A 17,123-nucleotide genomic window follows, 5' to 3' on the forward strand; every position below is an offset into this window, starting at 1 on the left:
GTTTTATCCACTTTCTAAAATCAACTTAAGTGCATCTAACCAAAGAATTCATTATTAGTTTGTGATGTTGGGAAGGAGCCAGGGCCTCACACAGGCTAGGCAAGTCCTTTACATAGAGTTACCTTCCTAGCTGCAGCTAAGCAGTTAAAACAGTAAGTTCTATGTAGACTCATGTAACTACAAACTCAGAACTGGCTTTCTTCTAATACCCTTCTAGCACATTGAGATCAGAGGGGCACAGGCTCACTGTATTCTCCATCCCCCCAAGGAACAGCATGTTCTCTACAAGACACTTCAATGGCAGGTAAAAGTCAGCTTTGACTAAAGCTTATTACAGACAAGAAGCACAGGATTTCAGGGCAAGTGATCCACCTTCCAGGGTCCCTTAGCTGAAAAGTGCTCACACATTGTTAAACAAGACTAATACTTACACCTCCTGTGGCAGAGATGAAACCTCCAAGGCCAGGCTTCAGAGAACAATGGTTCATAGGACAGGTGAAGTGTGCAGTTCACTGTATGATTATATGTCAACTTGATATGGTAGAGAAACATGCACTTCAGTAAGGCATAGCATTGGGCATGTCCCTGGGAGCATTTCTGGAAACAACTAGCTTGGAAGGGCTCTGACGTAATCGTCTAACTCACCAATTGATAGACTCAGAATCTGATAGACAATTGAGAGACTGTGGAGACCATGGCGGGTGGGGCCTGGCTGAAGAAGTGTGATGTGGGTGATGTGCCTCCCATGGGTCTACCTTGACCCCACCCTTTCCTGCTTCTTCTCCGTCACTTTCACCCTGCACTAGGCTGTTCTATCTTACCACGAGCCCAGAGCCAACAGAGCTGATAGGACTGAAGTCTCTGGAAAGTCTAAGCTAGAATGAATCCTTCTTCCCTTGTGCCTGACTGATACCACATGACATGGGCTGTGTGTTGAATCCAAGCGCCTGGGCCTGCAAAGCCTGGCTGGGAAGGTGAACTCTTTGCCAAGAACCCACGGTATCAATCTCAACCACAGTAAAAGTCAGATTCTACAAGGCTGTACCAAATAATAAACCATGGCAGCTTTATGTTATTTTGTTTTTGTTTTGTTGAGACAGGGTCTCACTGTGTAGTCCTGGTTAGCCTACAGAAGTCACTCTGTAGATTAGGCTGGCCTTGAACCCACAGAGACCCACCTGCCTCTGCCTCTCAAGTGCTAGGATTAAGGGTACAAACCAAAAGAACACGTGCTGCTTCTGGCAGCACACTGAATGCAGCAGAGAGAGACAGAGAGAGGTGAGAAATTCAAATGTCAAGGAATAAGTTATCCATCGGATACATCAGTGCATACAATGAATCCTTAGTGTATAAAGAGGCTAAGGTGGTTCCCTGTGTCCTATTACAGAGACAGCTCCAAGATATTCTTTACGGACAGAGAAAGCAAGGCTAGTAGTGACAGTATGCAATTGCACCCTTCACTGTCTAAGACCAAAGCAACTAGAATGTGTACTTGGATTTGCTTTATTTGTGTAAACACTGAGGACACAAGAAATGAACAATGAGGCAGAAGGCATATTACAATGAGGGTTTTTCAATGTCTACCTTCCTTACATTGCTGGAGTTTTAAACCCTGTGGAGGTCACCTGTTTGGAAGTGAAGTTTAAACATCTTAATGCTGTCTCTTTGTAATGTAAAATATGAAACGAACGAATGGTATTTTAACACAACCAAGACAGTTCACACCACCCCTGCTGTATTTCCTGGATAAAGCAGACACCTGCCCTCAAATGTGCCCCTGGCATTTTTCTCTGTAATTCCATCATGTCTGACTCTCCCGTGGCTGTTCTTACTTAACGCATTAATTACATGACTCAAAGTGACTAAACAGCACGCAAGGAATGCGGCAGCTTTGAAGGACTCCACAAATTCAAACTGCATTGGACTTGGCTTGGCAGACCTGGATCCTGTAGGCCAGGTCTTTATTTTGTAGGCAATATTTATATGCTTCACACAGCTCCTTCTTGAATGCGAGGGAGTAACAATGGCAGCAGCAACCACAAAAGGGCTCCATCAGGCTATACACGTATTTCCCCTTCCTTGATAAATGCCGATTGGAGTTCACTTGAAACGTGGGTGTCCCTGACACTAATCTCAGTTGGAACTGAGTGCCTCTCTCACCCTTGGCTCCATACTGAAATAAAGAATGACCTGAGGTTAAAAAAAAAAAAAAAATTACCAGTCTCCTTACATCATATCATGGGTTCACTTTTCTTTATCAACAGCATCAATCACAAGCACCCAATATGGCGTTTCAGAGAAGCAAGGATTTCAGTAGACAGCTATCAACCACAACTTGACAATTCTCGATTTGGCACAGGGCTCTTTGAGGCTGGATTGAGGACTGTCAGCATCTCAGTAATTTTGTTCTAGCTGGGAGGATTAACAATAAAGGTGTGGGTTGGAGGGTGGGGTTTCAGCCCCAGGCACTACCCATAGTTGTCAATTTGCTGGAGCCAAGTGTCATTTACCAACTGTGTTGTTTGGGGCAAGTTAAACAACCTACTTATGCAGCCACTTTCCCCATCAGGGCCTGCCTCAGAAAGTCAACACAAAGACCAATGGGAGTTTCTTTTCCAGAGGGGCTGGAAAGGGACATGTGACCTCAGGGGTCAGTCTGTGATACTAGTACCTGGAGGAAGCCAGAGCAGCTTCAGATCAACAGCTGGATGCCTAAATGTGTGTCCATCTTCTAAGTACTTGGAGCAGCTAAAAATAAATGGTACCTGTGGTAGTGTGAATGTAATTGGCCCCTAAATCTCATGGGGAGTGGCACTATTAGGAGGTGCGGCTTTGTTGGAGTAGGTATGGCCTTGTTGGAGGAAGTGTGTCACTGTGGGGGCGGGCTTTTGAGGTTTCCTATGCCCAGTTTTCCAGTTGACTTCTGTTGCCTGCAAGATGTAAGGACTCTCAGCTCCAGAACCATGTCTTCCTGCCTGCTGCCATGCTCCCCATGATGATGATAATGGACTGAACCTCTGAAACTGTAAGCGAACCATCCCAATGAAATGTTTTCCTTTGTGGTGTCTTTTCATAGCACTAAAACCCCAAGACAGTAACTAAACAGACTTTAACCCAAAACTTGAGGGTATCTATTCTTTAAAATCTGCACAGGAAGCAACCTTCACCTTGAGTTTAGACAGAGGACAGCCATGTGCTTTGGAAGCACTGACAGAATTTCATGGGCTATCTTTTAAGTACAGAAGCACACTCTTTGGTCCTTAATTCTCAAAAGAATGTTAATTCCTAACAGCTTACCAAGAAATTATTGATAAACAGATAAAGGTAAAATGCCCAACTTGTAGAAAATGTTTTCAAGAAAAATGGACCTTGAATAAAAACTGATAAATTTGTATTTCACCAAAATGAAGTTTTCGATCTTATTTAATAAAGGGAAAAAAAGAGTGTAGAAAGTGTGTTGGAAACCTAGACATTTGCTAACAAAAAAGTAAAAGCTTTTTTTTTTAAATAAAATTTTTAATTGAGATTTTTTTCAACCTCAGCAAAATTCCCATTACATTTGGCAAAATGGCCAGGTTCCTAATAGCTTAGGCCAATCCCCTCAAGAAGGCACTCCAGAACCAATTTCCATCTTTTAGGTGTATAAAAAACAATCATACATCTTTGTCCCAACACTCCAGAATAAACACCCAGAACACAAGGAGTAAATGGACTTGGATTTTTAATTTTTTAAAGATTATCTCTCTCTATATATTAATAAAAAGTGCAAAGAATAGACCTTCATGTTTAAATTATATTCTAAAATAAAATATATATATATATATATATATATATATTTATTTATATTTCCATTAACTGCAGGAGACAACTGTAAAGGGCCTGAGAATCCAGTCCCTCTCTGTCACTACAAGAAACATACATTTGAAGGAAGCACCTATGAAAAACAGTAGAGTTCACAACATTTGGGGACACAGAGCTTCTGGGCATTCTTGAAAGCAGTTTGTTTGCATTTCAGTCTTACATGAAATGAAGGGAAAAGTCAAATTCATAAACAATATGACAGTACGTGAGAACTATCCAACATTCTGAAGTCATGCTCTACCAGCCCTTGGGCCTAAGCTGCAGTGTAGAGAGCCACACTCTGTGGGTTAGGAAAAGCTATGGGTGGCATGGCTCCCATGGTGATCCAAAGTGCATAACAAAGTTGTCCTCTGCTCCCAGCATGGCTGGTGGGGTGACATAGCTAAAAACCCCAGTTGCAATTGCATTTGCTCTTCACCTTAGTTAAGCAGCTCTGTGGGTGTAGCATCTCAGCCCTGAGCCCTTTGGCTTCACTTTCACCAAAAGGTCTTTAAACGGAGTGTTCATCCTGGCTGCTTTCTCATGCATTTATGGCAACAGGCTGCAGAAATAGGCAACTGTGGGCCTTTCCTTCTTGTAAAGAAATCTAGATCTCAACAATCAAACTCATAAATCCATTTGGACTACAGCTTTAGCAGCTCCCCACAGGTAGGACTCTGGGTTTGGGTTTGGCTTTCTTGTGTTATTCCTTCCCTTTTCCACAACTGAAAAGAATTTCTACTTTAGAAAGGCATGTTCTTTCTGCTGTGCCTGAAGGCACATCTCTGTAATACCAGTGAGGACAGCATTTTGTCTCCTGTCAACAATATGCTCCCACTCGATCTGATGGAGTCAATATTAAAATACAGACAAGCTACAGACAAGCATGATGCATATTGTGCAGACTCAAAGGTCCAGTCTCTTCTTACCTCCTTCTGTGTCTGTTATAAAAATAATTTTATAACAGAGTATTATAAAATTATAAATAATTATAAATGTCTACACAGCACCAAGTTTATTTCAAAAGCAGCCTCTTTACTCAGCCACCCAAATAAATCTGGAAATACGCATGCTCAAACAGCTTTCTCAGTTACTTCTATACTTCTAGAAGCCCAAGGACTGTCTTTGAGATTTTCTTAATTGGAAATGATTCGGCAATTATTCAAACCACCAATTACAATGCCCTAGAAATATCTCCACCAGTTGGACTGGATGAGCAGTTCCCTTTCCATGCAACTGTAATGAAGGGTTAGGCCTGCAGTAGACACACACTGTGTTCCGTAGCAACAGAAGAAACGGGTCTCAGAGAGTAAAAAAGCATCTCGTAAAGCTCTGTCATATATAAAATATCTTATTGTGACCATTCCACTTATGCCGAGTGTAAGTGCTCACTCTGCCTTCTGCCGTGGGACGGTAGTGGCTCCGAAGTTCAAAAATAAGAGTGCATTTGTTTCCCGGGCCGACAAAAGCAAAGTCTCCATTACAGTTTTGCTCGCATCCTCCTCCGCACTCACGCGCACAGACACAAAGCACCCAGTCTTCATCTTCGTGACACTGTGGCCACACTTTTTTTTTCTTATTTCCAAAAATCTGTCCAGAAAATGCAACTGCAAAATAATTGTCCTTGTCTATACTGGCCTGATCCCTGCTGCTCACTTTTAGAATTCTGAGATAAAGTCTGCAGCAGGAGAACTGGCCTCGCTCATCTTTCTAAACCCTTTGGTTTTCTTCACCTTTAGCGCTGCGGTGAATGCAGGCCTGCTTCTGTAGGCCTGAGTCAACAGCTTTAGAGATACTGAACCTGAAGTGCATCAAGAGAACAAACGCCTGCCACGCGGTGGAGGAAACTAAAAACCACAGCTCCCATCCGTGAAGAAGCCATAAGGACCATCTAAAGAGTTGACAAGAAATGAAGTTTGTAGGAGAAGTGGACCCCCATAACAAAGGCAAAAAGAAAACAATCTGCATACTGAAGGACCTAATCTAATTAACAAGGAACAAGGTTCCAGAGTATGTAGGGAACTGGTGTTAAATAAAGGACAGTGGCTTAGATACACTTCTGCAAAAGAAACCTGGGGAGTTGTGACCTTGAAACTTCACTCATAGATTAGACAAAATCATTCCATAGGGACATAAAATAAAATACAAAACAGCTGTTCAATATGACATCACAAAGTCCCAAGAAAAAGGTGGGAACCACAGTTCCCTTTGATGAAAATCTCTCTTTTAATGACATTGGAAGGACAGGGCTTCAGATGGGAGATTTGGCAGGAGCCTGGGCAAGCTCACTCTCTCTTGACCCCTCCACCTCTGCCCCACACCCTGGCCAGCCTATCTGCTGCCTCGGCTGTGGAGTGCATCCCCAGAACTGTCCAGGCTCTCCCTTTATTTCCAGTAGCTTATGTGATAAAGCTGTCAGGAAATGCAATCCCTAAGCAGAAAGAAAAGACTTAATGGGCGTGATGGCTCAAGGAATGCAGGAGAGGCTTCCAGGAGCAGAGGGGTTAAAGCGTTCCTCCGCCCACGCTGCCAGGGCAACAGTACATTTCCTTGGGTTTAACTCTTCACCTACTTCTCTTTAAAAGCCTAACGGAGTTCCTGAGATCAGAATCCGGCTGAGAAAATGCTTAAAATATTCAAAAGCATTTAAAATGGAGAATGGGTGTATGTGTGTGTGTCAAATTTGAGGGGGAACAAAAAACCACCAAGTAAATTATAAACAGAATAAAACTACCAGGTTAAGTGTGCAAGTCAGAGTGAAAAATGGACCCCAGAAAGGAAAAGAGGAGGGAAGAAGAACCGGAGATGGAAGGTGCCGGCCCTTCCAGGGAAGATCCCCATCTCTGGATCTGAACACTGCACCACCCCTCTGAGGGACCACTCTGTCTTCGAGCCTAGCGGCTGACAAACCCCAGCAACACAGTAAGAAGTCGGTGATTTCTCTGTCATCTTTCATGAGAGAGAGAGAGAGAGAGAAAACTGCAGATGCAGCCAGGTCTGCTGACCTAGCTGAAGAAATCTGTGGTAGAAAATACCAAAAACAATCCCCTACCCATTCTAGGGGAAGAAAATATACAAAACCCCTCCAAAAGCTAAACAAAACCCAAACGAAACGGAAATGCCCTTCCTCCTAAAGAAAAGCACGCTGGAAACAAACACCCTGCAGGAAGTCCTTATGTGAGTTTTTACAAGGCTGGTAGAGGTTATTTTGTTTTTGATTCCACAAAAATTTTATCTCCATCCCTAATGCCGAAAGAGTGCAGTGCTCGGGAGCTGTACTTCATCTCTTCCGGGCCGAAGGGGGCCTCATGGTCGAAGTAGTAGAGGAGCATGCTGCTTGTGGGCAGCTGCACCAGAGTTTTCAGTTGCTTCTTCAGTTCTGCTACTGTTTGGTCCAGACGGATGCTCATTTCCTCCACTTGGTCATTAAAGTGGACTTCTACCTTCGCGCTGCTCTGGGGTCTCAGGTCCACTTCGGCCAAAGGCTCCAATTTCCCGTATTTTGTAATGAGTTCATGATACCTAGAAGTGTAAACAGAACAACGTCACCTTAAATTACTCACAGCACACCAGCAAACCACACTGCTGCTCTCCATCTTTTCTCATCTTGTCTTGACTGTCCATCCCTTTCGTCCTACAGGCAGACCTCGCTACGGAGTGATCGTTGACCTCTGTGTATTGATACGGCTGCTCTGCTGAGGCCACAGTAAGACCACACACTTGGGGGTAGAAGCATTTCTCCTGAAGATGGTCCCCAGGCCTCTGCTACTCACAAATAGGCCTAGTGGGGCTGAGGATGTCTCTCAGTTAGCAGGGTGACTGCCAAACACACACGACGACCCAGACTGCATAAAAAGATGGAGTGGTGCACACCTGTAACCTAGCTCTCCGGAGGTAGAGGCAGGGGGATTAGAAGTTCAAGGTCAGCCTTAGCTACACAGCAAGGTCAAGGGCAGTCTTGGCTATAGGAAACTCTGTCTCAAGCAACTGGGGATGGAAAAAAGTCTGAGAAAGAAAACAACCTCGAGAAGTGCGTGCTACAAAGGCAGCAGGGAAAAGTCCCATCCCTCCTAGAGTGCTTTCTGGGGTGTTACCTCTGAGAAGGGAAAACACCTAACCAAGCACATTTCTTGGGACTATAGGGGAGTAGCAAGAAGCCATAATTTATAGGACAACAGTAACAATATGTATTCCAGCAATTATCCAGCTCTTTCCATGAAGCCTTATTTGAATGCTCCAGCCTGACCCTAGCGAAATACAAGAGTTACACAAGGATCAAGGACTCATTCTTGGAAAAAGTAGACCACAAATAAAGATGTGCTGTCATCAGAGCAGAAATAAAACAGCACCGCACACTAAGAGGAAGTGAGTTACAGAGGTGAGGACATGGTCCCCCGGTAGTAAGTTCCTACATGGAAATGCTTGTATCCACTGCTAGCCTTGGAGGAATGAAGTCTGATTTGATGGAGGAAGCTGGGCAGTCTCCTACATACCAGAGAGGGGGAAAGAGTCACCTTTAGTTTTGCCATGACGAAGACACACTAGGTTAATTAGAGATCAGAACTTGACAGTCACGTGGCAGTATGTTCCAGCTCTCACACTCCACTTCTGGCTTCTCTGATTCAGTACACTCAGTGTCATAATAAGGTTAGTAGGCCGCTAATGACACAGTAAGACATTGTGTGGAGAGATGGAGGGAGAAACGGTGTAGTAAAAATAGCCCAGGCCCTGACTTTCCAACCTGCCTTACAATTAACAGGATGACTTTGCAGCTCACAGAGGCCTCTGGATCTGCTTCCTCATTAGCAAATGTAGGATGCTAAGTCCTGTCCTTCCTACCTGAAGGACAGCCATAAATAAAACAATTGGTGAGTAAATGCCTGTACATTCTAAGTTCATAGACGAAAAAAAAATCAGCATTCTATCCACACTGCTTTGGAGCTTACAATAGTAAAACATACACACACAGTAGAACCTAAAACTGGTCTTCTCAGGAGGGACGTGGCAGCCTGTAGAACTGTCTCCCAGTGCTTGAGTGCAGATTAAAACAAACAAGAAAACCCAAACCCAAACCACACACCATCAGCAGCAACCAACAGATGCACAACCTCATGACCAAAACCTTTCAAATGGAGCCCAGAGCTCAGTAGTGTGGGGGATAACTGATCAAGTCACATCTTCAGACTGTGGAAACCCCTTTGGAGAAAGGAGGTGAAGAGAGAAAGCCTTCCTCAGCCAAAGACATGGAGCCAGGGATAAAAGGCAGCCAGGGCGTGGAGGAACCAGGACAGAGAAAAGCCCCAGGGATTGGAAGCCGGCCTGTCTACCCACCGTCAGGATGTCAGGATTTTAGCAAAGGGTAAGCCAATCACAACACTGTAGGACACACATGCATATAAAACCAAATGAACACAACCACCAGGCCATGAGATTGCAGATGGCTCCATGAAATCTTTCCCATGCCTTCCTGTCACATGCCTTCCCACAAGCACAGACAACCATGATGATGCAAGAGAAGCTCACAAATGGCCGTGGAATCCATATGTGGTCCAATGAGCTAAATCAATTTGAAGAAATGTTTCCGTGCCAGACTACAGAGACACAGAAACAAGAGCAACACCCCCAAACTGCCAAGAAGGGACAACCCTTCAGAGCAAAGGGAGAGAGAGCTGAGACCTTCAGCTCTGTTGTTGGCCACATCCCTTAGTTTCAAGCAGCCTGGTGGCTTGCTGTAATAATGAGTGCCATTCTAGAAACTCAATTCTCACTCCTACATGTCCCCTTTCAATTTTCCTTCAATGATACCTTTATTCTTCTCCCATTTTTTGAAGTGTCTCATCATGTAGGCCATGTGGTCTTGAGCTTTGGAATCTCTCATCTCAGCCTCCACATCCTACAGTCACAGAAGTGTACCTCATTTCTCATTTGTATGGTCCTAACACTTGATTTCTCTCTGTCCAATTGCCTCCCAAGCAAAGCTTATGTTCTTTATTAGCTTAAGCTATAGACCTTCCCCACCTGACTTCCTCAAGGGCTTCAATTTAATACACTTCCACTAACTACCTACTCTCGCCTATCACATACAGCACAGCATCTAATACCCTCCTTTTGCTTTTTTTGTATCATTGAAAAAAACAAGGCATTTAAGGACCCTAGACTGGCCTTAGACTCACAGCTTTCCTGCTTCTGCCTCCCTAGTGCTGGGTTTAAAGGCATGTGACACCACACCCAGCCAATTCACAATTTCTTTAACTCAAGGTGGCCAAAATTACCAGTGAATGGATAGTGTGATTCATATGATGATGGAATTCATATAACTACCAGACAGTAGTTAAATTATTTTAATCTGCACACATTTACCAACATTATCAGGACTGTAATCAAAATGGCTTCAGTCCACCTTGTAGTGCATTCCTCTCCAAATTCAAAGCAGCAATGGGTAAACAGACAAGGTTAAAGTCAAGGGCAAACAGTCCAGACTAGAAATGCTATCTCCATAGGCCAGGGCTCAAAGCAAGCCACAATTGTGTGTGTGTGTGTGTGTGTGTGTGTGTGTGTGAGACAAATGAAACAGTATCTGATAGAACAGAAGTAAAACCAGGCATTTTACTATTCACTGGTAACTGTGACAAAACTTGAATGTAAGAGCCAGTGAAGCTGAGTGTGCTATGATCCAAGCATACAGGAGGCAGAGGGCAGAGATGGGGTAGAGACACCAATACTCCCATCAGTAATCACAAAACAGTATAGAAAAAGCCAGTAATGGTTTCAAATATGTGTGATGTGTGCACATGTACAGACCTAACTGACATCACAAATATCATCCAGTAACTCAGAACATACATCTCTTTCCAGTGTATATGAAAACAAGATCGACCACATGCCAAACCAAAGCGATCTAAAGCAGTACCTTCCCCATGTATGTGTGTGCAGGTTCTCATGTATGTGTATTTGTAATTATAGAGCCCAGAGAATAAATCTTGAATGACAGGGTCTCTAACTGACCTGAAGCTCTTCAATTAGGCAATACTGGCTGGACACCAAGCCATAGCAACCCCCCAGTCTCAGTTCTGCCTCTCTGGACCTAGGAGTACCAGTGTATACTACCACATTCGGCAGTTTTACATAGATCTTCCTGCCTGCAAAACGCATACACACACACACACACACACACACACACACACACACACACACACACACACACACACACACACACATTTGGAGCAAATCCAGATGGTTAGGTAAACTGTGATTAAATGAATGTACATATATAAGAAAATACATGGAACTAACACATATACACACATAAGCACAAGGTGGAAAATCCAGGCAAGACCAGTGGCCTGGTGAATGCTTTGATCAAGGCTGTGATGTTGTACTACAGTGCCGCAAGACACTGCCACTACAGGGGACAGGGAATGGGGAACTATTACTTGTCACATACTGTTTTTGCAACTGCATGTGAAACTACAATGAATCCTCATGAATGCTTCAATTACAGGGGGGGTTGGCTATAGACTGTATAGCTCCAGTGGTACACTATTGTAGAGAAGCCAAGACAACAGGCACAGAAAACAATCTGTAGCTGACAGAGGGTAGGAGTCAGGGGAAAAGGCTGAGGAGGAAATATTTTGTAGATGATGAGAATTTAGTTTCTGGTTGTGTTAGAGGTTATATAATGGGACTGTCAAAATCCAGAACTATAAACTAAAAAGGGTGAAAATGCACTCCACGTCAGTTATATTGCAATAAATCTGATTATAAAAAATAACAACGTAGGGCTAGAAAAATGCCTCAGTGCCTGAGAGTGCTTGCTAGGCAAGCCAGGCAGCCTGAATTCAGATAGCAGTACCCGTGCAACAACGCCAGCCTAACCTCAGCACATGGAGGGTGAGGCTGGGAACTGTTGGGGTTAGCTGACCACCAGTTCCAGGCTAAGCTGGAGTCTATCTCAAAAGGAACAGGACAGAAAGTGACAGTGTAGGACACCCAGTGTCCTTTGGCCTGTACATGTGCACATATCACACACATATACATACACTCATACATACACACAACCCAAATTTCTTAAAATTTAAAATGGATCCAGATATGAGATAACCATTTATTAGGTCCACCAAGATAAGGAGGAAAGCAGAAGTGGCCATCACTAGAAATGTAAAAGGTGAGGAACGTCGACACTGGAAAGGATCTCCCCAGGGTTGAAAAGGCACCATGCACCGAATCCCCTGCCTTGTGACCATCTCCATACCAAATTTAGCCCAGAACTGCAGCGGACTTTGTCAGGAAAGCCTACCCGTGGTTGCCTGGGGAACTGTGGACTTCCTGGCTAAGCATGTGAGTAGAAAGATGTACTTTTTGCTGCAAGTTTAAAATTTTCAACCAGATTTCATATGGAAGCAGTGACCACTGAGCTGAAAATAAAGCAATGCAGAAACAGAAACACCTACCCCACAGATTGTAAGAGTACTACAATGAGTTTAAAAATCTTAAAGCGAAATGAAATATTTACTAGAAAAATAAAAAAAGACTAGCCCATCTCATTTTATAAAGCTAGTACAACACTTACAAAACCAGAATAGCAGAAAATTATTATAAGCCAATTTTACATTTGAAAATAAGTAGGAAAATTCCAAATAGCATAAAATTAAATCCTACCTGCTTATAAAGGTTATTTCTTATTCCATAACTGGTTGAACACTGAAATGCAAAAATGGTTCCACAAAGCAACCACACTTTCCAAATCCAGACTGAAGGAAGACACGCTAATCAGAATGCGAAAAGAACATCCTATAGAAGCTGGTGCTATCCAATGACCAAAGAAACCCCAGAAAACCCAGAGCAAAACTACCTCAACTCAGTAGAAGTCCAGTTTCACCTCAGGATGCTTCAAACTGAAGCCTTGGATACACTCTCTTCAATCGAGGAGGAAGATAGATCAGTGGATGGCTTCTCTCACTGCCTTCTGGTTTGGGTGGTTTTAAGGATGGAACTCTGAGCCTCCATCACTCACGTGACCCAAGTGTTCTACCATGTGAGCTACATCCCCAGCCTGTCCGTCTTTTTAAATATCACACCAGCAAACGAAATGAGCGGCACTGAAATTACTTGAGGAAATACCTGTGTGCAGAAATCCCCCAAGGAAGGAAATATGAACCATTCTATATGCTGTCAGGAATGACAGATGACCAGAATGAAGGACCTACAGTGGTCTTCCTAGTTACCAGCAATACCCAACTAGAAACAGAGAAAGTCATCTTATTTGAAAGAGCAACAGAATTTAATAAAGTACTTAGGAAGGAACTTAACACGTTGTGAGAGAAACAGAAAGCACTTGTGAAGGATACACAACGTTGGGCATTCCACAGAGAGCTCCTCTGCTAACAGAGGGCAGCCAGCAGAGACAGGATGCTAATTCTCCCCACATATGTCAACAAACTCACTGTGCTTGGAATCTAGATACAGCGGGGCTCTGGTGAAACTTACTAAAGCCAACATGGGATGCAAACAGCCCTACAATAACTACAATAATCTGAAAACAATGGTGGGGGAGGGGTTACCTCTGCTGGGAACTAAGTGACGTATTACTGTAGGAATGGAGAAATGTACCAATGGACCGCATCAGAGCCCTGAAATAGAACCATGAATAAGCAAGTCACAGGACAGAGACAACATGCAGGTCACAGAATTCATGTCAGTATGGCAGGAAATGAGAGCCCGCATGTTCTGTGTAAAATGACAATAATCAATAGCATATAAGTGAAAACCATAATGCACATACAAAACAATATCTTAAGCGGTCTTCAGATGGAAAAAGACTCCCTTCAGATGTGGTGTGACTCCCTTCAGATGTGGTGTGACCAAGCAGCAGCTGCGGCTGTATGCACAAGACCAGCACAGGCTCAAGCCAGTCAAACTGCATCAAGGATGGAGAGGGACTCACAAAACCACACCTCTAGCTGAGGAGCTCCTGGCAGCTGGGCCACCAGACAAGGGAGCATTGCTGTTCTTCAGGCACGCAGCCCTCCACCCCTCCAGTAGGTTTCCACGCTCTAGTGCATGCCCTACACCCATGCACATACTGCCAGCATTAGCTGACCTATGTTAAAACAAACAAACAAACAAACAAAAGAGTACATGAAGTTGGGATGGAGATTCGGTGGGGAAAGAGTTGGAGGGGAGTGATGGGGAGGGGGATCCTGTTCCCAACAAAATACAAACTGAAAAGACCAGGTAGAAATGCTACAGAACCACGGGAAGATGCTTCCTTGACACAGAAACCTAAACCCTACTTTATATCTTGACGGTGGTTCTAGAACGAGATATCAAAGATGCCCATCAAATTGTGGACACGAGGGGCTGGAGGAACGGCTCAACAGCTGGGAGCACTGGCTGGCTTTGCAGAGGACTTGAGTTCAGTTCCCAGTGCCTACCTCATCAGACAGCTCCCAACCACCCAGATCTAGCTCCAAGGGGATCTGACACTCTTCTGGCCTCTGTGGGCTCGCGCTCGCGCTCTCTCTCTCTCTCTCTCTCTCTCTCTCTCTCTCTCTCTCAAAAAATAAATCTTAAAAAAAAAAATTCTTGCTCTGGTTGCTTCCTGAAATAAGGAATAGGATGGGAGGAGAGGAAAAAAGGACCCTATTTTTTCCTATAATATTATTTCTTTTTAATTAAAAATAAAGTAAAAATAATATGAAATACTGACCTCATCAATTCTGAATAGTGGAAAGTGAGTGTTTTATTATTCTTAGTATTTTTCATTATTATTTTTCATTTAAAAAAAAAAAAAAAAAACCACCAAAAAGATAAAGCTGGCTACTTGTTCTGGCCAAAGCTAAAGTTCAGAGAACAAAGACAACGTCCACAAGACCAGGGCATGCTTCCTCCCTTCTGTAGGTATACTGGAATACTCATCTGTAACTGCCATCAAGACAGGAAGGCAGCTACCTCCTGCAGGGCTGGGAAAGAGGCAAGAAGTCAAACCCAAGACCTGGGTGACTGGGGTGACAAAGGCTTTGAGCCACAGGGGAAGCTAACATTTCCGAGGGTCTCCAAGGAGCTGGGAGGAGAAAGCCCCCTTTGTCTCTCCTCAGACTCCCAGCCTAACCGAGCAGTGCTGTGTCACCAGCCTGACAGAGGATGATGGAGCTTGGCAATGCAGAGAACCCCAGGAGACCTGTGTCCAGGGGAGGAATGTTCTTCACAACAGCGAGTCCTCTGTGTGGAAGGAATATGAGGTAACGGGCTCGGTGTGCTAGGATTCCTCCAGCACAGGAGACAAAATGGGCCTTCATCAGGGCGGTGTCCAAATACAGCCTGCTGCCCTGTCTCACAATCACAGGCAGATACAATCAGCTCAGCTAAGAAAAGCCATTAGTCTCTGGCAGGAAAAAATACCCTCCATACTTCACAAAGCATACCACTGGCGACAACTAAGTAAGCACTCGAGGAACTGGCCGCCTAATCCTTGACATCATACAGGAGCCTTCCCAGGATACAAAGCGAGGGACCAGCTTTAGAGGGCAGGGAGGCAGAGCAAAGCTAAGAAAGCTGCTCCTCTGGCTCTGTTGCAGGCTCTGATGGCAGCGTTCCTCGGTTAGCAGTTAACTGTTAACGTGGCTCTTACAATGCTTTGGATGAAGTATGAAATTCCAAAGTCTAACAAAAGACACCCCAAATCAGCTCACTTACTTCCCCCAACTGTGCTCAGAACAAGAAGCCACTGGACCCCAAAGATACATGATGCTTTGGAGGCTGGCATCCAAAAGGAAGTTCTTCCTTTTGTCCTCTTTTTCTCTCTTTAAAATGAAACTGAGGGCTACGTAATAGTTCAGCACTAAAGAAGCAATTTAAATCCAATCTCTCCGAGGAGATGGAGAGAGCGAGCAAATACAAGATGGAGGGAAAACGGTAAACAGAAGCAGTGTGACAGGCATCTGATAAAGGGCAGAATAAAAATAATACACATGTGCTGGAGCCATCATCAGGGAGGCGCCTGTCTCCCTGAGTGATGTTTATATACCCCCAGAGGAATCTCCACTATAAATATCTGAAATCAAGTACAACTGTGTAATGTGTTTTCTGAGGACTGAATTCTGTAATTCAGCCAAACATGGGCATCCTCTATAAAGACCTGCGGTGTCCAGTACTGTCTCCATTGCTAATTCAGTCTCCAGGTCTCTTTCAGCCCCTCCTTGGACAAGAACCCAAGCCTACCCTTTGAACCGACCCATATACACATCAAACTTCAGCAATTTCCTAGTGAGGAAAAGAGCAGCTAAGAACTCAGCAGCCCACCCGGCTCCTCCCTACTCCGCTACAGACAGCACTTCCCAAGTTCTGCCCCACTAGTTATGTGAAAACACCATCCAGAATATTCTTCTCACCTCCAGGTTAACACAAACATTTCCTAGGAAAGGGTAGTCTTTTCCCTGGTCTAATCTTCCCCATGTACTCTGAGTGGAGAAATGTCACTACAGTGCCATACTCTCACAGCATGAGGAATTGTGTTAAAGGGGTCAAATCATAGGTGACTCCATAACTCTTGCAAGAGCTTAGGGCAGGAACAAAGGAATGGGCAGAGGGGCAGATGTGGTGAGGAGGATCAGGTGTGGGCAGAGGGGCAGATGTGATGAAGAGGATCAGGTGTGGGAAAAGGGGCAAATGTGGTGAGGAGGATCGGGTGTGGGAAAAGGGGCAAATGTGGTGAGGAGGATCAGGTGTGGGAAGAGGGGCAGATGTGGTGAGGAGGATCAGGTGTGGGAAAAGGGGCAGATGTGGTGAGGAGGATCGGGTGTGGGCAGAGGGGCAGATGTGGTGAGGAGGATCAGGTGTGGGCAGAGGGGCAGATGTGGTGAGGAGGATCGGGTGTGGGAGAGAACACATCAAAAGTTTGATACACTATGTTTCATCATCCAGGTGATACATCAAGCAGATAACTGGAAACACTGGTCTGTAATTGAGGGGTGTCGATGTGGTGGTTAGCACAACCCCGGTGGTATTCAGAGCCACAGGACTGGTTCATGGTATAAAGTGGATGAAAGCAAAAAAGAAGGCTCTAAGGAGGAAAGGTCTGAGAAAACAGCCTCTAGAGGTCAGGACCCAGCCAAAGAAAGGTACCTTCAGTGTGGCCCTAAAGCAAACCTCTCCAGACACCATGGTTTGTCCACATACCCCAGTTTCTGGTCCAGTACCACTTGGTTTACAGCAAATATTCAGTAAGTAAATTAAACCGTCCCCTGAACCCCGGCTAGGATCTAGAGTCAATTCCTAGAAGTTCT

At 44.4% G+C, this 17,123-nt stretch overlaps 1 protein-coding gene across 1 annotated transcript in view; it reads right to left on the reverse strand.

Moving 5' to 3' along the window:
• Positions 1 to 3,491: 3,491 nt before the first annotated feature.
• The window catches only part of Tbcel (tubulin folding cofactor E like), a 59,897-nt gene continuing 46,265 nt past the window's right edge, over positions 3,492 to 17,123 (reverse strand). The window contains exon 8 of the mRNA XM_036192465.1: positions 3,492 to 7,362. Coding sequence (XP_036048358.1) covers positions 7,044 to 7,362 — 319 coding nt within the window. The 3' untranslated portion in view covers positions 3,492 to 7,043. The remainder of the gene's footprint in view (positions 7,363 to 17,123) is intronic.

This window comes from Onychomys torridus, chromosome 7, assembly GCF_903995425.1.
Source record: "Onychomys torridus chromosome 7, mOncTor1.1, whole genome shotgun sequence".
Taxonomy (NCBI): Eukaryota; Metazoa; Chordata; class Mammalia; order Rodentia; family Cricetidae; genus Onychomys; species Onychomys torridus.